The sequence below is a fragment of the Meriones unguiculatus genome, chromosome 3, assembly GCF_030254825.1.
Source record: "Meriones unguiculatus strain TT.TT164.6M chromosome 3, Bangor_MerUng_6.1, whole genome shotgun sequence".
In the NCBI taxonomy this organism is placed as follows: Eukaryota; Metazoa; Chordata; class Mammalia; order Rodentia; family Muridae; genus Meriones; species Meriones unguiculatus.
This window is the reverse complement of record NC_083351.1, coordinates 162,661,106-162,687,390: the sequence shown is the minus strand read 5'-3', so window position 1 is coordinate 162,687,390 and position 26,285 is coordinate 162,661,106. Positions and strand designations below refer to the sequence as shown.

General features: G+C 41.3%; 1 protein-coding gene across 7 annotated transcripts in view; it reads right to left on the bottom strand.

Moving 5' to 3' along the window:
• Slc4a4 (solute carrier family 4 member 4) overlaps nucleotides 1–26,285 on the bottom strand; it is a 426,516-nt gene that overhangs the window by 192,339 nt on the left and 207,892 nt on the right. For 5 of the 7 annotated variants that reach the window (XM_060381236.1, XM_060381237.1, XM_060381238.1 and 2 more), the window contains 3 exons: nucleotides 17,419–17,554; nucleotides 8,481–8,641; nucleotides 884–1,063 (listed from right to left, as the gene is read on the bottom strand). In XM_060381236.1, the coding sequence (XP_060237219.1) occupies nucleotides 884–1,063; nucleotides 8,481–8,641; nucleotides 17,419–17,554 (477 nt within the window). The remainder of the gene's footprint in view (nucleotides 1–883; nucleotides 1,064–8,480; nucleotides 8,642–17,418; nucleotides 17,555–26,285) is intronic. The other 2 variants (XM_060381242.1, XM_060381240.1) reach the window with 1 other exon arrangement.

Sequence of the window (26,285 nt, the reverse complement as noted above, 5' to 3'; positions counted from 1 at the left end):
GAGTTGTCTAGCATTACGACGGTACAGGCAACTGCGCTGCGTCACAGTCTCCCTCGTCCTCTTGTTACTAAGAGAGTGCAGGGTTGTGGAAGGTTGTGGAGCCTAGAGCTGGTTCTATCAACCCAGTGCTCACTCCACCCTGCCCAACACATCTTCGTCTCGCTCGCTTCATGGCAATGTGCTTTCCCCTTCTCAGACTGCACCCAGACACGAAATTTACTTCCAGCAAAGAGAACGATGTGTGAGACAGAGACTTGGCAGAAAATTGTGGTCAGTGCAGTAAAATAAATGTGACAAGAACACAGTGCCTTTTCTTTTGTTGTATAGGTTCATATCCCATCTTGAGTGACTACCTTTCCATCTGAACATGATGATTATTTATCACGATATCAGCTGCCTTTTCAAGGGGTAAAAATGATATTGAGTCTTGCACTGGTGAAATGATCACTAATAGAGTAGACACTGATTCCCGTCCTAAGACAAAAATGTTGTGATATGAGATTTCAAGGCATTTATCTGATCTTATTGGATCTTCCTACTTGTTAAAGACCTATCCCCTGGGGCACCCACTATTATCTGCAAGCTTGCTGTTTCATCTGGGATACTCAGTGGTTTCACCACAGAGTTGTTAGTGAACCATTTCAGTCAATCAGCCCAGACACACATGGAAAAGCCAGGCAGGCACTGTGGCTTTGTAACCTACAGCAACAGGGAAACCTTTCCAGCAAGATTGCACACCTGCCCAGCTGTGCTAAAGGGATTGTTAAAAGACTGTGGCGTACGAACTTGAGAAGAGAAATATGAAGAGGAGGAGAAGAGGATGCGAATGGAGTGAAGGCGAGACACAGCAGGAGAAAGCAGCAGCCGGCCGGCTCTGCATTACCATTATCAGGGTTGGTAAACATCCTACTTGCACTGGAGACCGTCTTGCCGATGTCAGCCAGGGACCGAAGGTTGGATTTCTTGGTTTGATGTCGGTGTTTCCGAAGCAAAGTATACGTGACCTTATCCTTAAGGTCAGGTTTCAGTAGGCCTGTCTCAATCTGGTGGTCAGCGATCATCTCTGACATGAAAGTAAAGTGAGGAGAATGTCAGTCACCAAACCATGCTGTCACCCCCAAATTTAACAACACGGCATTACTTTCCAGAACTCCAACTTCCCACTCTAGATGAAGGGACGGGATGCTGACATGAATGAGAGAATCATAGCTATTCTAGCATTAATTGTTCTTTCCAAAAGTAGGATTTGATTGTCTTAATTTCTTTATTTTTTAATAACCCAGTTATGGTGAATTTTCCTAAATCTCAGTTTCTCTGAGTAACACAATGTCAGTAATTTGCATTTTTCAATTTAAAATGGTCAGGTTCTATGTCCTGCATTAACGAATCAGAAATGTCAAAGGCAGGAAAAAAATAAAAATAGAAGCTGAACATTGTGAAGTCATGAGTGATTATTAAAGTTTATCTCCGCAGTTATATTTTCTTTAAAACACATTTCCAGGTATCAGACCACTTGAGTAACTAGAAAAAACAAAACAAAACTTAAGATATGAGATTATATACACCCTAGTCTTTTCTGAGATGGAAGATTTAATCTTTCTGGCCAACTCCAGATAAAACCTTTCCAGTCTACTCCACTGATTGTTTCCAAACACAACAACTACTTTTGAGAAAATTTAAACGTCTTAGTATTACAAAAAAAAAAATAGTTTTTATTTACTCTCTTCTTTACTGTTTAACTTTTCAAAAAGTGACTTTGGGAGCTAGGGAGGTGGCTCAGGGGCTCCATCGTTTTGCCGTGCAAGCATGAGGGCATGCGTTTAGGTCCACGGCATCCACATAAAAAGCTGCGGGCAGTGCTGTCCACCTGGAACCTCCTGCAGGATGGAATGTGGTGAGGACAGGCAAAACCCTGGAGCTTACGACAATCCAAGTCCAGTGAGAGAGGTTATCTCAAAGAAGAAGGTGGCTGGGAATTAAAAAAGACACCCAACAGCACCTGTAGCCTACACACACAGGTGAGCACACACACACCCACACACACCCACACACACACACTCAGACACACACAGGCACACAGGTACATGCATACACACACACACACACACACACACACACACTCAGACACATGCATGCAAGCAACAACAGTTGCTTCACAGTGATCCACAGATTGTCCTGATGGACAACAAATCTTATTCCAATAGGAATATCTTCTTTCTCACAGGCACGCACAGAAAGGAGCCTCCAACCTGTGCCTCCACTCAGAGTGAGACCAAGGATGGACACATCCCACAATCTGTATGAGATGTGCAGTGCAGGGCACTTGGATGCGCAACTTCCTCGTAGGAAACCACTCGGAGTAGGGAAGTACAAAAGGAAGCGAAGCCTGTTCCTCTGCAAAAGCCGGACAGGAAAACCAGTGGGCGGTGGGACAACAGAAGGTCCTAAGAAATCCAGCCTCCCACCCTGCAAAGAGAAGGTGCAGCTGACCCCAGGACCTTGCTGGGGCTTCACTTATCATCCGTCCATCTTTACAGTGAGCTCTCAGTTTCGGAGTCTGCATCTAGAAGCCAGCAATTTACACGGTGGACAATGAGCTGTTTGTGAGCCAATCAGAGCCTAAATCAAGGATTTTCCATCATTTGCCCAGCACAGATGCCATAAATGTACAGAAAGCAAACCGCTTGGTAAGGGACCTGGAGGAGGCAGGAATTTTCTCCTGTGAGTGTTTTGATTTGAAAGTGGCCTTCAGCTTTGGGTATTTTTAACCACATAAACCCCACTCAGTAAAACCCTCGGAATGACCCGAGAAGTACAATTAGGCCTCTGTTCCACAGTCAAGTAATTAGGTGCCTCCGGAACCCAACCATCTACTCTCCCTTTAAGCCCCGTTCCACATGGAAAGTCCATTTACAGAAGGAGCAGAAAAATAAACAGCCCGCGCATATCTGCAGCGAGTATTATCAAACTCTCATTCTAATGCCAGCACCCTGGATTAAAGAGTTTCTTATCTAGCCTGCCTGGCAAGGCTTCCCAACACATATGCATGCACAGCCGGGCCTCCGTTACTAAGGCCTGGAAATCACTACTTAGACAGGTTAAAACATCTGTGTGGCTTATGGCCTTGATGAAGTTTCCATTAAAATGATGGCCCACAAAATAGGACCTCTTTAAGCACCAACTACAAAACCTGTCAAAGGAAAGCGGGGGCATTAACTTCTACAACTACACCGAAATTAAGCCCTCGGTGTTCGGATCCCACCGACACAACCAAGTGGGAGAAAATGTGCCAAGCATAGATGGAGACAGAATTGCCTTTGGGGAGCCTCAAGTTCAACTTTCGTTACACACAGGAGAAAAAGGGGTGAGTAAGTGACTGGCCCCACACAGACTAATTACAGGCAGAACCCCAGCTTTTAAAAGCAGGGTCACCCATCTAAAGCACACCTGAGACCTTTCTCCACTCGACACAGCACTTTATTTAAAGAGAAGGTCCACCGGGCATGATGGTGCATGACTGCTGTACTAGTACTCAGAAACTGAAGCGGAAGGGTTGTGAGTCCCCGGCGGCAGGAGCTAGAGAGCGAGTTCAAAGCCAGCTTGAGCCTGGGCTACACAACCAGACTCTGCCTCTAAATAAATAAATAAATAAATAAATAAATAAATAAATAAATAGATATATAAATAGATAAATAGATAAATAAATAAATATAATTTTTAAAAAAGTGAGCTCTAGACAGAGAAAGAAGTGACAGACACATACAGAGCTTTTGCCAACCAGCGGAAAGGTGGCCGGACTGTGGAAACAGCAGAGGACAAGGGAGGATTCAGACAAAAAAAAAAAAAAAGACACACAGGGCCAAATACATAGTTCTTAACTTCAAATTTGGTAAAAATAATAAATACAAGTGGGTGTAAATAGGGCCAATGAAGACATTTCATAGGTCTATCAAAATCATCTATCCTAGTGTGAAATCTTTCAAAATGTCCAAAATTTTTTAATCTTCTACCCTGGAACTCTGTAATTATCAAATAATTTTGTTAAACTACTACAAAAATATGCACTTTTCCTTTTCATAAAAACCTAAAGGCCACCTAACATCTATTAGATTATTATTTTGTGGCCACTGTGTCTTATTTATAGAATGACAGGAAAATACTGATATTTTTTAGTTTTTATCTTTAAGCAAATACAAGTTAAAACAATGAACCATAGGGCCAGAGAGATGTCTCAGCACATAAGAGCGCTTTCGACAAGCATGAGGACCTGAGTTCAAATCCTGGAATGCATGTGAAAGCCGGGCGTGGCTGCGCGTGTCTATAACCCTGGCGTTACAAGGTAGACACGATGGACCTTGTGGATGGGCCTTGTGGGCTCACCGCCATCCAGCCTAACTGATAAGGAGAGTGAGCTGCGGTGCGGAGCAGAGAGCTTTAGTGAGGAGGCCGGTCTCAAGGCATTAAGAGCAAAGGTGATCAAGAAGACGCCCAACATCCCGCCCTAGGGTCCACATGTGTGTTCACCCATACACTCATGTACATATGCACATGCCCACACACGCGCACGCACACACACACACACACACACACACACACACACAATGTGCTGTAATTCCATTCTGTGAAAAAGTCACATAAACATAAAAAGAGCTGCACAAGAAAAAAACACTGAGAGGCTAGATAGACAAAATTAGATTAGGGGATGTTTTATTTTTGTGGTAAAATTAGGGAAAGTTTTATTTTTATAGTAAAAGATTTATGGGTTTTTTTAATGGATGTATATCAATCTTATAACTCGAAACAACAAAAAAATACAAAATTTGAAGATATAAAAGGTGAAGTTTTTTAAGAAAAAACAAGAAAGAGCAGAACTACTACATCTGCCAACACAGAGCTCAGGGTACCTTTATATACACATAAATGTATGTACGGATGAATGAGCTCCAAAAATAGAGCTACATTTTTCTCATCCATTTCACATTGTGCTACATACCTGAAATGGATTATAGCTTTTTTTAAACATAAAAGTGGAAGAAGATTCCATGAACTTGACTTAGTGTGTGAATGACACCTTTTCAATGTAGGATTACAATGGTGATGCTAATAACACACCTATTAAAATAATTCCTCAGAATTATGACTTATCCTCTGTAATGCTTCAAAGACAATTTTTTTATTAAAATACAGAAGGGATTCTTCAAAAAAATAAAATAAAATAAAAGCACAGCGAGTTCCTGAAAACAATCAGAAGGAAGCTGATTTTAGTGTAAGATGGTGGTGTCCCGTCCAGCTGCGCGCCTTCACCTGTGATGTGCAGGTGAACTGCCGCTCAGGGGCAGATGAAGAACAATAGCAGGAGGACCACAAAGGTAGCTGGAAATCACCCTGCTGGTTTTTGGGGTATAATCACACGTGCTATTCTTTCTCTTTCTTCCCATTCTCTGAAGTAAAATTGGGCTACAAAGAGGAGCTACATCCCACAGGAGCGCTCAGCTCTCAGTTGAGAATTACCAGCAGATGCAGGACATAGCATCTCTGCTTCGTCCTCTGCTAGAAGATGGTCTTAGTAATGAAATAATTACTAGGACCCCTCAAATTACTGTGCTGCCTTCTGCCGTCTACAACGAATTAAAGGCTTTCTTTTGTTCGTATTTTATTCCCCACAGATTTTTTTTTTAATTCTTTTGGAGTATTTTTGTTTCTTTATCAGGTTGCACTCTTTTATTCTCTTCAGCAAAGCTGACCTTTTTTTTTCCCCCTCTCTTCGTTTTGCTCATGGTGTGTGGTTTGCTCTGAACTGTTTTTCTGAATTATCAGCACCAGAATGACAGCCCTGGCACTCTGCCTCCTTGCCCCGAGGACTGTGGAGCAAACATATTAGTGAGTGATGATACCTCAAAGTGACCTAGTGCTGTCTAATTTTAACACGAAATGACAATGTTTAAAGTAAATGCGTGAAGGTTAGAAAAGAGTCTGCAGCCGATAATAAAAAGTTATTGGGAATTAAGCAAGAACATCAAATGCTCGCTTAATCTTTCTTACATGTAGCAGATGTCAGAGCGTCCCTTTTTGGTCATTGGCTAAAGAGTGTCTGATTTAATATGGGGCTCTCTCTTCTGCTGTGTATACACAGTCATGGAGTTGCTGGAGACTAGAAACTCTTTAAGGTAGTTCGGTCTAGAACTGTAGACTGCAAAGACAGCTCTGCAAGACAGCTCAGGTCTGAAACTTTCATTACCCTGTTGATCAGTTCTGAGACTAGCAAAAATAAATAAAAAAATAGATACATAGATACATAGATAGATAGATACATACATACATACATACACAGATACGTACACAGATACATACATAGATACATAAACAAGCAAATAAATAAATGGATAAATAAGTAAATGAATGAAGAGTGAATGGATGAATGCAAGAATGTGGGTTCCACTACTTCCATCTCTTCAGGCCACACTCTTTGGAATTTTTCCTTCTGCTCATGAAATCCCAAGCATCTATCTTCCAGACTCAAATGAGACTGCAAGCAGCAGTTCGGCAGGAAACATGGAAAACCTAGCTAGCTAATTACATAGAGGGGAAAGTACAAACCCAGAAGATCTGGTGACCTTACATAAATCTCCTAGCAACCCCAAACGGTATACAGTGATGGTTAGTCTCACCTGTCAACCTGACACAACCGAGAACCACCTCCTCAGGGACTATGGAGATTAGATTGGCCTGTGGACATGTGAGAGATGGTCTCTCTTACATTCACTGATGTGGGAAGTCCCGGCCTAAAAGCATACAGCACCATTCTGTGGATTTTGGCCCCAGACCAGATAGAGAGGAGGCAAGCTGAGCACAAGTGTCCACGCATTCCCTGATTTCTGTTCCTGAAGATGATGTCATGTAACCAGGTCTCTCAGAGGCTGCCTCTCTGACTTCCCATCTGTGATGGACCATAGCCTGAGCTAACATAAACGTTTCTTCCCCTAAGCTGGAGGCATTTTATGAAAACGTCAGGGAAGGAAAGTTGAATGTGTGCTCTTAATACAACGACCTCCACAGACCTGCAAACCAAGTCTCCAAGAGTAAGGCGCATGCTTTGAACATGATGATCGATACTAGCAGAGGAAGACACTTAAAGCCTACTGTAATCCCAGCATTCCTCCTGTGAAACCATGGGTATCCCATGGAATAAATATATAAACTCCTTCCAGGAATTTTCTTTATTTTCATAGCAAAACATCCACTCAGTGGAAGAAATAAATGCTAGAAGAAATTTCGTGCAGAGAAACTACACAGGCTCTGGTGATACGCAAGAATCCCTGCGCCAATGTAACCTGACTCAGACAACTAGAACGCAAGGGCCTGCTGCTGGCACACTGGCCCACAACATCTGTCTATGCTGCTAAATGACGTGACATTTACCAGCCCTGGAAGAAGAGGATTTTCATTCTTCTGTAAGATATAAACTCTGTTTTGGACATAATGAAACTGAGGTGCAGAAAATCTCAGCGAACCATCTGGAGTCAAAGAGGTCTAAAAGCTTAGTGTCCAGTTTGCCAATTAAGCTGGAAGGGTGAGAGGAATCTTTATTCAGAATATTAATCGGGGGTGGGGGTAATGGCTCAGTACATAACTGTCATGCAAACAGGAGGACCTGACTCCAATCCCCAGAACTTATGTTTTAAAAAATATGTCAGACATGGTGGCATGTACTTATAATAGCAGCCCTGGAAGGTAGAGACAGGGGGATCACTGTGGCTCACTGGCCAGCCTATCTATTCTACTCAGTGACCTCCAGGTCAAGGAGAGATGCTGTCTCAGGAAACAAGGGATGGTCCCTGAGAAATGAAACCAGGGTTTACTTCTGGCATCCACAGGAACATACACATACATGCATGCACACACATGCACACATATCAGCCCCCCACACACACACATATACAGAAAATGTCAATCTTACACTAATAAGTAGAGAAATTAATATGTTTATGCAGATTAAATACAATCTTAGTTGTAACAGAAAATAGAGGATAAAAGAAAAGCACAAAATCAAAGACTAGTAAATAAATTTGGAAGAAATTCCAGATATTCCAAAATAATAGCAATGACCATTTACCAGAGATGGGTATTATTTCTTGTTTGGTTTCGGTTTTGGTTTCTTCAAGACAAGGTTTCTCTGTGTAGCCTTGGCTGTCCTGAACTCGCTTTATAGAGCAGGCTGGCCCAGAACTCACAGAGATCTGCCTGCCTCTGCCTCCCTGAGTGCTGGTATTACAGGCGTGTGCCACTGTGACTGGCTGGATATTATTTCTTAATGTTTTTTTTTTCAATATTTGTCAACTTTTTCATAAATCACTCATTTCATGACACAAGACCCTAAGAACAAGTATTATGAAGAAACTTTTAGCCCTGCTTACGCTAGCAGGCTTCTGCCTTGAAGGACATGCCTAAACACCAGGAGGAACCGGAAGGGGCATACTCACCCACCAGCTGTGGCAGAGAAGATGCCTCCCGGTCAAGCATGATGGAGCCTTTCTCCATACACGTCCTCAGCTCGAACAAGCTGTGCAGCGACAAGGTGGCCACATGGGGTTTGCTCCATCGCTCCCCACCCTGCTCCACTTTTTCTTCGAACTTAATCCACCTAGGCAGACGAGGTGAGTGAGACACAATTAAAAGAATGGCACCTCTCCCTGAAGGCAGGACCAACCCCCACCCACCCACATCCCGGACCAGGTCTTCCAGAATGTCTCCTCTCACTCAGTCTTAATAGCTTATTGTAACATCAACTCTGTCATCTGATCACTCCATCTCTTAAAAAAAGAAAAAAAAAAAGGACCTCCCCCGTGTAACCATGAAATCATTAAAAGTGATTATTTAATGATTAATGATTTAATTATTTAATGATTATTTAAGTGATTTTTAGATGAGAAAAACCTACATCTCAAAATTCTCCATGTAGGTAGACCCTGTAATGATGCAACCAGCCACCGTTGCCAGTATTCTGTTATGACCTTACAGAGTAGGCTTGTTTAAGATTAAGTGGCAACAATGAACCAATATTTATCTCAAATGGAAAATGACCAGTTTCTGACGCTTAATGAGGTCCATGTTTTGCCATGTCTCCATTTGATGTCTATGTCTCAGCTGGTATGTGTGCCTCTCACTGAGATGCTAATAGAAATCTTACTCTTCAAACCAGGCTCCACATAAGTTTAAAAAGAGCAAAAGACCAAGCTCAGTGGACCACAGATGCACTGTGATGACAATACATCTAGTAATCTTTGCATTGGGTCAGACAACTCTCATCCATCGCTTCTGCTTTCCAAGACATGTAGACATTTTGAAAACAGAGAAAGCAAAGACAGTTTTCAAAGTCTGAGGGAAAAAAAATACATTTTGAGGCCTTCATAACTCCTGTTTTATATCACACAGACTTCCTGAATCAGCTAAGGGAAATTGCATTCCTTGCCCTTTTCCATCCAACCTCTGAATGATGCTGGAATGGTAATGACGAGGTTAAATTTTGTTTCCCTACATGATTCACCCAAGGGTTTAATGATTGAAAAACATTTCCCTAGAACAAGTAAAACACCTAACTCACTGCAGATGAGAACAAAGGGCAGGAATCAGAGAAAGTACTGCATAAGCTACTGTTCATAGGACACTTATCAACCTCCAGGGAGGGGAAGAAGCAGATAAGAGGACCACGAGTGAAACCGAGCAAGAGATCAGCCGCAGTGTCGAGGAAAGTCTAGGAATTTTATCACACCCAGCACTCATCTGATTCAGAAGCATCTTCCCATGGCTCTCCACTCTCCTCCCAGGAAGCGCATAATGTCAATGGTAATGTCTGTCGCCAACCTCTCAATCACTAGAGTCCCTTAGAGTCCCTTTACCCTGTGTATACTACCCACAAAAAAAAAAAAAAAAAAAAAAAAAGCAAGTGGCCTCGACTTCTAAATGTTTACCTTTTTATCGCTAGAGTTTAGAAGTGGCAGCTCTAAGCATGGGTATGGATAAGCAAATGTAAACAGACTCAGCAGGATAATAGGATCATGAAGTAGAGAGGGAGTAGGGGTAGATACAGGAAGAGCTGCAATCGAGGGAGGGAGAAGAAGAAATGATGTAAATACTCTACTCCAGTAGAAAACTCTCAGTAAATAAATAAATAAAAGAGCGAAGCCAGCAATATCACCAAACAGATTTTACATTTTCTAAGCTGGACCTGGCTTACTTACTTAGAAGCGGTTGAAACATATTTCAAAACAGAGTGAGAAACTTCTATTATAATTATACCCCTCCCACATTTATATATCTGAATTGGCATTTTCTTCCTTTTTGGTTGGAATTATTTCCAGGAAATAGAAGGAGCTGTAAGTAAATGATAATTTTATATCCTGCACCTTATGGCTATGAACAAAATAATAATAAACAATCAAGGAAACTGGGTTACTTCAAAATAACCATACGATTATTATGATGCTGTTAACTTTGGGTAGCACCTTTTCCTGATTGCTCTCAGAATCTTTAAACATGCTGTGGTAATTGTTACCTGAGCCATTTTACTACATCTGTCTTAAGTTATAGCTCAAGATCAGACTCCACAAGATAGAAGAGTCTATAGTACTCTTCTACTATCAGATCAGGGCTACTTAGAAATATGCCATCTATGAAAAATACAGTGGGTAGCTGTTTAGAACTTCTAAAAATATTCTCACTAGCTTAGAATCTTTGATCACAGAATTTAAACCCAAGATAAATGACAAGGGTCAACTAGAAATTGCAATTTATAAATGTTTCAAACAGGCTTCATTCATTTTCCCCTTCTTTCTTAAATGAGCTCCCATCTATCAGCTGCTATCCATCTGTATCACTAACTTTGTATCTTGAAAGATAACTAAGCACTACTGTCATACACATGCATACAATAAAATATGAGTTAATAAATATTTTCAAATTATGTGTTGAAATCTTGGGGTTTTGGGGTTGGGGTAGTTGCTGTTGCTGGGCTAGGTTTTTCAGATAGTCTTACTCTGTAGCCCAGGTTAGACTTAAACTCATAGCAATCTTCCTGCTGTAGTCTCCCATGTTCTGGGATTACAGGTAGAGCACCCACACCCAGCTTTATATGTTGAAATTCTAGTGCCCAACGTTGTGCCATCAAGAGCATATTGGCCCTACCACACACCAACTCTGCCAAGCCCTTAATCTTGGACTTCACATACAATGAAAAGTACGTTTCTACTGTTGTAAGATATTTAGTTTGAGGTATTCTGTCACTGCAGCCCAAAAAAGCTGAAACAATCCTCAATTACCTAAGCAACATAAGTTTAATAAACTTAAAAAAAAAAAGAGCATCATTCACTGAATCTCTTTCTGGCCTGTCCTTTAGTCTTCTCTGCGGCTTACACAGCAAGTAACTGGCTGACTGAAAGCAGGAATCAGGGCAAGCTCTTCAAGAGCAGTAAGAAATCAGAAATTCCAACTGGGCTGGATCTTCAGAAGAGCAGTGTCTCCCCTGACAGATCCCACCAACCCTGCAGATAAAGATCACCACAGGAAAGGAGGTGAAGTCTCTCAGCCAGCCCACTGTTTACAGTTCCAGCCCTAAGGGATGTATGCTATCTCGGGGCTAATTTTAGCATCTATTTCACTTCAACTTCCATAAATATTGAATGTTGTGATCATGGCATAAGGCGTAGCTAACAGAATACGGGAACTCTGGCATAATGCCTGCCAAATGAATCCACTGCACTAATTGTTCAGAGGATGGTAATACCAATTTGTCCCTTTCAACGGTTTGTAGAGAGTTTTCATCCCAAAACTGGTACATGCTTCTGTCTACGCTCCTCACACATCAAGGACAAACTTAAAAAACAAAGAGCCTGTGCTCCTCAGCTCAAATCAACATCCATTAAAAGGAAGGCTAAGGCAGAGAGACCAAAGTTCAGACTATCCAAGTGCCAGACATTCTGCAAAGGTGCTTTAGACCCATGTAATTATGGTCTAAAAAAACAAAACAAAACAAAACAGACACTTTCACTGTGGCGTGTACTGAAAACCACTGAGTACCCTTCACAGTAACTATGAATAGCTACACGGTTGCAATGCGTTTCTGGCTTTTTCTCTCTTGTTTCAGTACGTGAAATGCTACAGGAAAACTAATCTTAGAAGTCGACTTTTTAAATGCTTGTGATTACAAAACTGTTGTACCCTTGGAGGAGCAGTTTGTTAGGTGAATCTTATTTGTTCCAAGGTCTTAGAAGAGTAATGATAAAGTACTCTGCAGTTTAATATACTTTGAGTGGCTGCCAACCGAAGAACATTTCCTTGGATCGCTGAAGAAACAGAAGACCCACGGGGAATCACTGCATTTTGCAACTTTCCAATCATATGATTAAACATAATTAAGTAAAGACAAGACCTCTATCTTTAAAACCTGCCAGTTTCATAGTGGAAAATCCTCACGACCTTTGCACTAGACCATAATCCAACTGTGTAAAACTACTGATGTAATAATAATGAATTTCTTGCTAATTAAAAAAATGCTTCGTTACACATAAAAGAAGTCAATGCTAGTATGTACCTGGGATAAATGATATTTTAAGGAAAATTCATAAATATCTAGATCAACTGTGGTAGGTACTGCACATAATTACCTAGATATAACGACACCTAATTATCCAGGTGATTGGATTCCTTGAATAATCTTTTTACAGAAAATAAAATAAAATAAACTTGGTCCAACAAGGAATTTCCCAGAGCAATCTCCTAGAGAAAGTCAAAGAACTGTAGACTATGGAGATGGCAAAGTCATAGTGTAAAGTGTAAGCCGCTGTTCTGGGTCCATGACCTTAAAAGAGGTTTCCCAGAGGTCAGCTGGGTCACTATGCCCAACAGAAACAAATAAACATTACTTTGCGTTGTGTTCCTGGATCTGACATGCCAGTGCCCTTTCCCTCTGTTGGCTAATGTTCTTGAAAACTTCTAACGGCCTTGTTTTTTTACCGGGTTTGGCAGTGTAGGTTAGACTACGCTGAGTGGGTGATCTTTAACATATATTCATGCAATAGTGATGGTGTTCAGCCCTGGCCATTGCAAACTCACTAAGAGCAAACTGAAAATGAGGAGGTTGCTTTGGAAGAGCTAATGCTAACTCAAATGAAGAAGTGGAGGAAGAAGAGAAAAAAAGTCCATCCCTTCCTCGTGACTTTGGTCCACCATCAAAGCAAGGCTGAGAGTCACCCTTAATCTGTCTGCTTTCAGTGCCTGTGAACTGATTCTAATAGGACCTGTTTTGGTTTGGTTTTGATTTTGGTTTATTTGTTTTATTTTGTTTTGTGACAGGATCTTACAAATTCCAGGCTGGCCTCAAACTCACCATGTGGCCATGAACTTCTGATTCTCCTGACTCGACCACTCAAGTGCTAGGATTATAGTCATGGGCCACCAATCTCAGTTTACTTAATGGGTCTCTAATGAAGACTACAGGCTTCTTCACCCATTTCAAGTGATTCCATTTTCATTACTGAGGTCTTACTCAATGTTCTTTTTTTCTAATGACTACAGATTCTGAAAGTACCCTTTAGAAAGACTAACACTGTCTTTTCATCAGTCAGACACACTCAACAAGCATAAGAAGTCTACCCTTTGCACAACCTTCAGTTGGTGCACTATTTTGGAAAAGCCACTGGAAATTCCAAAGTTCTAACCTTACCTTATAGCAAAGACAAAACAAGAAAAATGTGAAAAGGAGGACAACAGAGCTGACGGCCACTTTAAATCCCACTGACGTACAAGTTTCTCTTGCTGGTAAAATTTCATGACTGCTTTCTCAGAAGTGACCATCTCTTCTATTACCAAAAAAACAGTTTCATTGTATGAGGAATAGAACCAACCTAAAACTCCCAAAGTGAGTCTCAAACCACAGTAATGTCAAAGCTCACTGTAGAGGATTCTTAGTTAAGTAATATCACTAGCTAACTGAAAAGCACAAAACCTATGTAGGCCCACACTAGAAACTACATCTAGTTTGAAAAGTCTGGAGAGTTAGCTCTCTTTGGAATAAAAGTGTCAACTAGCCACGGGTGCACGGTGGAGTGAATTTAACTCAGTGGTAAGGCCTTTAGTTAGCATCTGTGAGACCCTGGATTCACAGCTCCCTAACACACAGCCCAAACAAATGTCTATCAACTGGAATTTTCAGAGGAAAAAAAAAAAAAGAAAGGTCAAATATGGTCTTTAAACTGAAAAAGAAATTAATTCACACGATTGTCATCTCATATGAAGTAACTCTCTTCTATGCTCTTGAGTTTTATTCATCTGGGAAGGGAAGTCTGAGGCCTTTTCACAGGGGGCTGGAAACTGTAGTGTGGCTGGAAAAAGCACATTGCAAGTGGAAGTCAAACATCACTACAAAAACATGCTGGAGCAGTCACGAGGAGTACAGATGACTGGAAATCTAAATATTCCCAGAAGCATGGTCACCGCCAAACCTTCCCACAGGAACAAGGTGGCGCCGCACACGGAGAACCGAGATTTGCCTTCTCTGCACATTCACTCTGTCATCCCCTGTTCCTCGAGTATGGATGTGCAGCAGGTAGTTGTGGGCACAGGCAACAGGGCATTGAACAAGATATGTGAAAACCCCTGCCCTCACAGATTTAGTGAAAGTCATAATAACAAGGTAGGTAATATGCGAGATGGTGATGAGTACAAAGGTCAAAAACATAACAGAGGGTCTGGGATGAGATGCATAGGTGGGTGTTTCCATTAAAAAGTCTGGAAATGTATGAATAACAACCTGAAGGAGGTACTCGAGGCAAGTCATGTAGGTAACTGAGGGGTGCACGGGGAACCAGGGGTTGGCAAGTACAGAGCCCTTTAAAGAGTGGTGCAACTGGCCACTGGAGCTCTACCAGGCTAAACTACGAGAAAAGAGACACAAGGCTATTCAGGGTAAATAGTTTATACACAAAATAAAGGTATATATAAGGACCGATTAATTGGAGGTTTTCTCAGTAATCTAGGTAAGAGACAGTGGGATCCTGAACCAGGCCTGATGCCATATTGAACGGAAAATGTGGTGATATGCTGAAATATCTGAGTCTTTCAGAGAGTGAAAACAATTGATTGGATGACAGGTCTAAGTATGGTAGGAGACCGGGAAGACTCCGGTGCTCTGGATGAACTACCCAAGAAATGAAATTACGTATTGAGATGGAGAAATCTGTTGGAGGAACAGGTCTAGATATATGAATTATATGACTGTTAATAGCCCTGCAATTACTCGGTGCCAATTAAATAAGGAAGGAAGCCTAGAGATATTAGGGCAGAGCTATCAGCATATTGATGAAATAGCCTGAAATTTGGAAAAAGGGCCTCTTCTGCGATTTAGCATAGATGTGCTGGGTACCCTGAGTCTGCCAGAGCCAGTTGAAAGGGATAATAGCTATAATGTTCAAAACAACTATTTTGTATCAAAGTACAATTTATACAAGTATGAAAATGTCATAATGAACACTATTAATTTGTATGTTAACTAAAGAAATATCAAAAGAATGGTTATTTTTTAAAGCAATAAGCTCTCCACTGGTAACATATTCAACACATACTTAAGAACACCTTTTATAAACTGGCACTTCAAGACTGTGAGTATATTATAATAAACAGAAGGAGAGGGTGGTACTCTGTCTCTGACTTTAAGTAAATTAACGTAATAAGGAAAGCAATTATATCAGAAATACAGTTAATAATAATTTTAGTGATCCCCAAATAGAAGTTATCCCAACTTTTCTACCTACACAGCTTCCCAACAAGTTTAGAAGCTTCTCTTTTAGAAGCATAGTCCCTCCAGGATTGCATCACCAAAATGGCACATTATTTGCCTAAAATATACCTTAAGGATGGTAAAGAATGTAAGGTCATCTTGGTATTTAGAATCCTATATGACCAAGCACCATAACTCAATCCTGTTATCGCAGTACTGAAGAGACTGAGGCAGGAGAATCACCATGAATTCAAGGCCAACTGGGCCTACAGAGTGACACCTGGCATCCTCTCTGGACCAAAACGAATCAACAACGGAATTGTCATAACCATTTCATTCAACATTGAGCTGGCTATACAGTGAACTGTCACTTTTGCACCTTGTTGAGACCAGAGGTCATGTAAGGTAAGGGGCAGTCAACACCTGACAAGGAACAAAAGGACAAAGCCGTCCCTGTGTTCTAGTCAATGGTAGCCATTGACAAATACTTCAACACACAAAGAAGAATCAAAGGAGCCACTAGAGACCCTGCTGACTACACCAACATACACACGGGAAAACAATGTTAGGGCAACAAAATATGCGTGGTGCCACCAAAGAGGGAATCTGGTCAGACCCTCTCTTCGCAGACTAGAAGACCGAGGCTCAGGAAGCCCACAAAGTGTGCTGAGCCAACAAGCAAGCAGCAGAGCCTACGCTAGACTGGGATTGCTCAACCTGTAAGAGCGTGAGCCTCACTCTGTAAAGAAAGGAACCCACGGAAATGGTTAGTAAGAAAGAACCTTTGCTCCAGGGTCCTCCTTTTGGAGGACACTTTATAGACTTAAGGGGCATCCTGCACAGGGTTACCACAACTTGTGGAAGATTTGGTCTGGAATATACATAACTGAATCTCTATGAAAGAAAACCTCTGGTGTGACTGCTACAGCCTCAGAAACTTGCAAAGCATTGACCAATTTACAAATCCACATAAATACTCATGTTATATGATTATAACATGTTGTGTAATATCTATACGGTGTATATTTTGCATTCCTACAAACATATCATATGTAGTAAATGCTATTATTCATTCTATTAAGAAACAGGGTCATGTAGTTAACAAGAGACAGAGTATAAATGAAATAGGTGTCTGATGTCCAAATTCAGATAAACCTTCTACTTGCTTTCATCTGGAGATTTAAAAGAGAATGGAGTTTTTACTTGACATTATACCATCTTTTTCTTAGAGCCACAGTTTCTCCCCAGTACTCCTTCTATCTGGGAAAAGACAATGTCACAGAAGATCGACAAGATGTGCTTCTCACATAGATGTGTGTAGCAATGTTTCTTGGGCTTTGGTGGCTAGAGTTTATTATCACCCTTCAGCTTTACCATTAAATAGCAAGTAAGTTGACATTGACTTCTTCCCAAACAAAAGCCAGATTCCTATATCCCTGATTAACAAAATACTCCCCAGCAGTGAAAAAGAGGTACCCTGCACCCGTATCAATGTACAAGAAAAGGATATAATTACCCATTTCTTTAACCCAGCATCACCCCATCAGCCACCTGATGCTGAGGCTAGAGAAGGCAGCACTCAAGGCTCATCCATTTGCCGTACCCTTCCTTCCCCAGGCCAGCACTGCACTGAATCAGCCATGCCTCACCTCGCTGTCTCCTTCCATTCCATCTCCTGTCCATCCACAGCCAGCAGCTCGTCGAGTTCAGTGAAGAGCTGAGGAGGCGCTGGGCTGTCATCTTCCTCTCCCAAGATGAATCGGATGCGTTCTGCGGCAGGAGAGACTGCAGAAGTGAAAATACTGTGGTTAAACACTGGCTGGAAAACCCTGAGGAAAGTATAGCTTCGGGCTCTTCCTCGCTCCCCAAGATCATTGGGCTTCCCTTCCACATTTTCAGTGGACATCGTTTATCTTCAACACAAAGCCAAAGAGAAATCAGAGCCTCCCTCTATTGCTTTGAGTCAAACTATATCTCAGTCCTCCACCCCTTTCAAAAGGACAGCAGTCTAGTTTTGTATGGTTTGTGAGGAAGAACCTTGAGCCCTCAGATGAGCTGATGTCCAACCTCATGACTTCCCCTCCTCCTCGCTCATGACCTATCCAAGACTATGAGACAGAAATCAGTTTGAACCAATCATTTCTTCAAGTAGCAGTGGGAGTGACAATAGAGCACCCCAATCTGAGGTTCCTCAGGCCAACCTCCTGCCCTCCCTCTGCCCTCGCCAGTCCCTCTTCGCCTGTGACTGGGTAACTGTAAAGCTGAGAAGAAATATTTAACAAGATGGGATCTCTTCTTCGCATAATGGCAGTATCCAAAAATGTTTAGTCACACTTCAGTGCACTTGAAAAACAAGCCCAAGTAAAATATTGTACACTTGAGGGAGGGGGAAAAGAACATTTTTCCAACACACTTAAGCACATAATTGAATGCCCTACTAGCTCCTCTTGACCCTGTCTCCTAAAATAATTGATGAAAAATTAACTAGAATTTCATCCAGATTGTGAGGTATACTCTTTAAAGAGAAGAAAGGAAAGAAAAGGAAAGGAAAGGAAAGGAAAGGAAAGGAAAGGAAAGGAAAGGAAAGGAAAGGAAAGGAAAGGAAAGGAAAGGAAAGGAAAGGAAAGGAAAGGAAAAGAGAAAAGAAAAGAAAAGAAAAGAGAAAAGAAAAAAAGAAACAAGAAGCACTTGGAAGTCACAATTATAAAACTAAAGCTCATGCATACTTCCAGTGAGTAACACCAAGAATGGCAAATCCATGTGAAAGCAAGATTCATATATATTATGCACAGATGAATATATGCATAAATATACATATCAAACAGCCTAGGAACATTTGCAAGTCCCTACCATCTAAATCTATAGAAATATAGAGCTATAGAATTATCTATTAAAAATCTATAGAAATATCTATAGAATATGATAGCTTCAAACAAAATTTAATCACTACAAATAAATTCACAAGTAGTCAACACAGTAATAAAAGCTAATTATTAAATAAATTCATGCTGTATCTAACAAAATAAAAACGATAAAATAATGACATTGGACAGTATTTAGAAATCATACAATGATATCTCCAGATGTTGGTTGCTGGTAGAATCATGAACAGAACACTCTCTACAGGGAAATTTAGAAATATCTGCAAACATCTTAAAAGCATATTTTATAAGACAGAAGTTCACCTACTAAAATTACATTCATTTAAAAACATAACTTGTTTCAAAGATATTAGAATAAAATTGATTGTATTATTTATAATTAGGAAAAAGTTAAATCTTAAACATCAAAAAAGAGGATTATCTAAAAGAAGCATGGCACAAATATACAACAAAATACCATGTACACATAAAGTATGACATAAAAGGCATTGGAGATGTGACTCAGATGTAGAGTTCTTGTCTAGCATGCTTAAGATCTACATTTCAATTCCTTTGTACTCAGGAAGGCAGAGGAGTTAGAGGCCAGCCTGATCTCCAAAGTGAGTCCAGCACAACCATGGCTACATAGAGAAAGCCTGTCTTTAAAAACTATGGAATCAGCCTTGAACTCATTGGCACAGGAAACAACTTCCTGAACAGAACACCAACAGCACAGGCTCTAAGATCAACAGCTAATAAATGGGACCTCATGAAACTGAAAAGCTTCTGTAAGGCAAAGGACGCTGTCAACAGAACAGAATGGCAGCCTACAGATTAGATGATCTTCACCAACCCTACATCTGACAGAAGGCTAATATTCAGAATATCTCAAGAAGTTAAACAGCAACAAATCAAGTAATCCAATTAAAAAATGGGGTGCAGAGCTAAACAGAGAATTCTCAACAGAGGAATATCAAATGGCTGAGTAGCACTTAAAGAAATTCTCAATGTCATTAATCATCAGAGAAATACAAATCAAAATGACTCTGAGATTCCATCTTACACTTATGAAAATGGCCAGGAATAAAACTCAAGTGACAACACATGTTGGCAAAGATGTAGAAAAAGGGAAATGCTCCTCTATTGCTGGTGGGAGTGCAAAATTGTATAACCACTTTGGAAATCAATCTGATGCTTTCTCAGAAAATTGGAAATAGTTCTACCTCAAGACCCAGCTATACCACTCCTGGGCATATATCTGAAAGATGCTCCACCATACAACCAGGGCATTTGCTCAACTGTGTTCACTGCTGCTTTATTCGTAACAGCCAGAAACTGGGAACTACCTAGACGTCCCTCAACTGAAAAATGGAAAAAGGAAATGGAGGTACATTTACACAATGGAATACTACTCAGATATTTTTTTAAAAAAAGAGAAATCATGAAATCTACAGGCAAATGGACGGAACTAGAAAAGATTATTCTGAGTGAGGTATCTCAGAAGCAGAAAGACACACATGGTATGTATTCACTTATAAGTACATATAAGCCGTATAGTACAGGATAACCATACTACAATTCATAGATCCAAAGAAGATAAGTAACAAGGAGGACCCAAGGGAGGATGCTTAAATATCACTCAGAAGTAGAAACAGAACAGATAGCAGAAGCGGTTGAAGAGAGGGAAAGAGTGTGGAGAGAAATGAGGGTATAGATCAGGCTGGGGAGAGAGGGCAGGAGGAGAGAGGGCTTGAGGAGAGAGGGCTTGCAAAGAGAAGAGAAACCGTGTTCCAGGGCATCTCTGAGACAATCTGGAGACTTACAAAAGGCTCCTGAGAGGATGTGGAGGTGATTTGAGGTGAGCCTCTTAGTATATGGGGTTATAGAGACTGAAGAAGCCACCCTCTATCTAGACTGGACTCCTAGTGGAGGGAGGAGTACACCAATCCCACCCACAAAAACTTTGACCCAAAATTTACCCTGCCTACAAGATATGCAGGGATAAAGAGAGAGCAGAGATTGAAGGAAATGTCCAACCAATGCCTGGTCCAACCTGACACCCACCCCATGGGAGAGACTGAACCCCAGACACTATTAACTTACAGATAGGAGACTAGCATAGCTGTCCTCTGATAGGGTCCATCCAACAGCAGATTGAAACAGATGCTGAGACTCTCAACTAAACATTGGACTGTGCTCAGGGAGTCTTGAGGAAGAATTGAGGAAGAATAAAAGACCCAAAGGGAATAGGAGCTCCACAAAAAGACCAACAAAGCCTACTAATCTGGGCCCAGGGGTGATTACAGAGCATCAACCAAGGACCATGCATGGGCTCAACCTTGGACCCCTACACATACATAGACAAGGGATAGCTTGGCCAACATATGCGTCCCCTAGAATGGGGAGTGGGAGCTATCTCTGACATGGACTCTGTTGCCTGCTTTTCAAGAACTTCCCCCAGACAGGGCTGCCTTGCCAGGCCATAGGAGATGAAGATGTGCTAAGTCCTGATGCAACGGGATGTGCTGGTCTAAGTTGGTAGGCTGGAGGCTCCCCCTATCTAAGAAGTCAGGGAGAGGGGGTAGGAGGAAGTGGGAGGGAGGATGGAAGGAGAGAACAGAGGACCTATGGTTGGGATGTCAAAGTGAATAAATAAATTAACTTTAAAAATTAAAAGCAAAAAGAAAGTGAGGATAGAGATGATTTGATGGATCGTGTTTTTGTTTCGTAAGTATGAGGAACAGAGTTTGGATCTCCAACACCCAAATAAAAAGCTGAAAGTGGTAGTGCATATTTGTGACTTTAGCTCCAGCATGCGAAAATGGGCAAATCTTGGGGGAGGGGGTTTGCTGGATAGCCAGTCTACCCAAACCAGAAAATTCAGGGTTTTCTGAGACACTGTGTCTCAAAAAAATAAGATGGAAAGCAATTGAGGATGGCAACTTGATGTCAGCCTTTCATCTCCACACACATATACCGATGAGTGAGCACACCCTCACATACAGGTGCACACGTGTGAAGAAACGAACACACCCACCCACAAGACGAGAAGCGAATAAAGTAAAAGTAAAGGATCCTAGTATGGCATTGCTATTAAAATACCATTGAAAATAAAACGTAAAGATTTCCAGTTTATGACATGTAAAACACATGAAGTTAAATGAAAAAACAATCACAAGCAAAAACTAATCCTACTTTAATAATGTTTTTTAAAATGTATGTTTCTGGATATAATCTAGAATCCCTGCTCAGATGTAGCCCATGGCAGCTCATTATCCAAATGGGCTTCCTAGTAAGGGGAACAGAGACTGTCTCTGACATGAACTGGCTCTTTGACCAACCTTCCCCCAGAGGGGGGAGTAGCCTTACCAAGCCACAGAGGATGACAATGCACCCAAGCCTGATGATACCTGGGATCAGATAGAAGGGGAGGAGGACCTCCCCTATCACTGGATGTGGAGAGTGGAAGGGGAGAGGATGAGGGAGGGAAAGTGGGATTGGGAGAGAAAGAGGAGGGGCTACAGCTGGGATACAAAGTGAATAAACTGTAATTAATATAAAAAATAAAAATTTAACTTAAAAATGTATGTCTCAAGATAGAGCCTAGGAGTTAGGCAGCACAGGTTTTGCTCATGCCAGCATGCATGTATTGCAGTCTCCATGGTCTGGTTAAATAACACCAGTCCCTCAACACTTCACATTTCAGTTAACTCAGTATATTAATTATAGATTTATAAAGTATAAATTTGCTGCTAGCTCTTCAACCCATAAATCACTGCATAACTAACAATTGGGAGTTTTTATCATTGGCCACCATAGTATTTCTTTAATCTGCCAGTGACTGGCCATTGAACACTCATGACTGTTCATACAGAGACAGCAGCATATGTGGTTATGTCATTGTCATGTCCCCTCATGATAAATCCACTTGGCACAGATAACCCAAAAACAAGAACTGAAAGTAGAACACTCAAACAAAAGATGGCAGCATCAGAAGAAAAATCTGAACCAATGGTAATGAGTAGAAAGAAGACACGCAGGTCAGTGGAACAGTGACAATGCTTGCAGTCACCACACGAGGGGCTCTCAGTATACACAGAACCTCAGTGAAGGTAGGCTCGTCAACATACGTGAGGAAAGGAGTTGTATTAAAACGAGCCTGCCTGAAAGAAAGCCAAGAAGCCATGTCTTGCCACACAAGGCGCAAAAGACTAAACAACCGGATGCTGATTCAAACTTCGAGAGCATGACGACGGCCACCAGGAGAAGAGAACAGACTTGCTGTTCAGATGCACCGTCGTGAGGAGGCGAGCATTATTCCACTAACTGGATTAGGTGTTAGGAAAGAACAACCCACCGCCTTCTTGATGGTTCTAATGTTTCAAGTTACTGAGGACTAAGTAAATATTAGCTTCCACTCAAACTTCCGGTACCTTTTAAGCAAACACCAAGAGACGTTAATGGTTCAAAAATGTTTTAGGGCCAAGGAACAAAAGTAGCTTTTCCCTAGATGGTGAAGGGTGCCTTGTGTTCATTTCAGCTTCCCACTGCATCTTTTCCAGTTGTATGCCCCTACGCCACTGTACAAACACTGGATCTCGCTACAGACATATTTACACTTAGCAAGTGTATTTTGGATATTACATGGTTTATTCCTCGCACTTGTTTTCTTCCGTTTACTTTTTCCTAAATCAGAAAGTATCCATTACTGCTGGTGCTGTTCTTCAGCTGGTGGTTACTAAACACTGTCTGTGCTCTCTGTGGACTTAGCCTCAGGCTCAACATATTAAACAGAACTCTGATAGAAAGATCCCTGTTCTCCCCACGCACGTAGGGGACACAGACATCAGCTAAGCAATGGATTACTTTGTTAAGCACATCAGTAAGTTCACACAAGAACCCAGAAAAAAAGATTTGCTAAGTGTAAGTGTTTGCTGGACATTAAATTCAGGTAATTGAATGCACACTGAGACAGAGTTTTATTTCTAAAATTAGAACAAAATGGCTTTGGACTTTTTTAATACCTCAAAAGAAAAAAAAAAGTCCTAGGACTTTTATGTAAAACATTTATGATGCCTTTCTAAACACAAAGTTGGAGGAGGTATTACTACAGAAGATCAGAGAAGGAATGCTAACAAAGAAACGAAAGGCAGAGCTTGGAATCTGAACAGTACTCCTCAGGAATTGGATGTTCACACTACTAAGGGTTTAGCAGCCTTATTCAGAACAGTGCTTCTAGCACCGGTGATCACAAATTTGGCCAACTTGTTAACATCGTTCAACATCAACGATCCCAAAGGCAGCCAAGGGTCAAGGAGTGTCTCACGCCTTTAATCCCAGCACTTGGGAAGCAGAGGCAGGTGGATCTATGTGAGTTCAAAGCCAACCTGGCCTATATAGAGAGTCCCAAGATATCCAGAGCTACATAGTGAGACCCTGTCTCAGAGAGAGAGAGTCAGCAATTGAGAACAAGAGAGAGAGAGAGAGAGATTCCTCTCAAAAGGTAGATATAGCATTGAGGAAGGGAGTGTTATCTAGGTTTAGATAATTGACTGAATTGTTTGTGCCCTCACTTCTAGCAGAGAAGAATAGATGTTTTTGTAGAGTAAATGACAGTCTCCTGCACTGAGGGTCACATTCCTGTATGGCACTTGTTCACAGGACACCGCTCAAGACTGGCATTGTCAGGGTAGGCAAACACCAAGTCATAGCCAGCAACTCACAGAGGCTTTGGCAGAATGGATGGGAGAACGTCACATATACCTACATTAGTCTCTAGGTACCAAGCCTAGCACTAAGTTCATTTATTTGTTAAATATAGATCCACGAACAACCAGGATAACAAGCCTTTGGGAAGAAAAATTCTAAAATTTTGTGTCATATATTAGCATGTAGGAATATGGAATAAAGACAAGCAACAGCACTGCACTGAGGTGAGAGTACTCCGGAGCCGGACTACCTGTATCTGAATCTCACAATTCTTAGCCCTGTGACCCGGGCATGTTAATTAACCTCTTTGTTTTTCAAATCCCTCACTTGCAGCATGGGATGATGGTGGTGATTACGGAGCCAAAATTAATCTTGACACTTGCCAATACTTACTGGAAAAACAAACAAAAACCAAAATACCTTATAGATATTGGCTTTATGAACCATGCCAGGTTGTAAATATATAAAGCAGGAAAGAAAGCTGCCAAAGGTGTGCCTAACTTGCTTCAACAAATCAAGAGGCTTGCAAAATAAGAACCCAAAGTGTACCTGCTTTATTAGCAACAGAGAGCAGCAGCCTTTAGAACCCAGGCAGAACGCACATATATATGTCAGAACGCCATCCTGTATTTCATCCCAAGCAACTGTGATCCTAATAACTAATGTAACGTCGTCGTAAAAGAGAGCAAAGGGGCAGAGAGAGGCTCACAGGAAGGAGGGGAGAAAAAGTAACAAATAGCTCAGTTGCTCGGACTGTAGAAGTGAAATCAGCACATATGCTCAGCATCCCTTTTCCACTGACTTCTGTCTTCTGCTCAGAACACACTTCTACCTTCTGGGCAACTGCAGAGTATCCCAGCCTTTCCTCCATCACTGTGTCTGCATCTGACCAGAGCCTCCATGCAGAGTGCTAAGTTGACTGTCAGGGTTGGTGGATACCAGTGCTCCCGAGCCCTCTGTGATGGGAAGGCAGGAAAATACGTGGCAGGTATGCTACCACAACAGAGGTCGCTTACGTGTCAGCACATCCTTGCCTGATGCTCCTGAAGTGTGCCTCAGGGCTCATCTGTGCAGTCAGTGTGCACCAGTCAGAGACATTGTGGGAGAGTGACCATCCATGTGTGCTTAAGTTTGTATCTCATACCACACTGGTCTCTGTATGCATGCATGTATACATGTATGTATGTATGTATGCCTGTTATGTATGTGTGTGTGTAATGTATGTATGTTATGTCTGTATGTAATGTATATATGTAATGTGTGTATACATGTAATGTATGTAAGTATGTATGTTATGTATGTAATATATGTATGTGTAAATGTGATGTATGTATGTAGTATATGTATGTATGTATGTACATATGTCCACCTTGTCTCCTACAACTCAGAACTCTTTCCTGAGGGTGCCTGCTATTTCTTGATTTTTCTATCTCATATATTATATCCTGGCTATAGGTTTCCTCTCCCCCATCTTCTCTTAGTCCCTCCTCCTCCCCACTTGATCTGTTCTGTTATTTTTTTTTCTTAGAGGAAATATTTGAATACTTTCCCTCTCCTTTCTCAACTTTTCAGTTAATGGCTCCAACTTTATTATGGGGTAGTTTTATTCTGACTGGATTTGAGGCCTGCTCCAGAGGAGACAATTTCATAACAACTCTATAATCATGGTCAACAGCCTGGCTGAGAAGGTATTGTTATTTGGCTAAATGGCCATGTTTATCAAATTGCCTTCTAAATACTTGGGTTTGTACCCATAAACACTGTTTGCTCTCAGCCTTAATCAGAGAAGCTTCTTTTTTGCAGTGGGCAACAGTCAACGCTGGGGTGCAGAACTACTCAAAATGCTGAGAATAAGAGGCTGAGTGTTCATCCCTAAACGGACTGTTCTTCTCAACATGCCATCGTGACCACATGGCATCACTACTACTACCGTGTGGCATCACCAC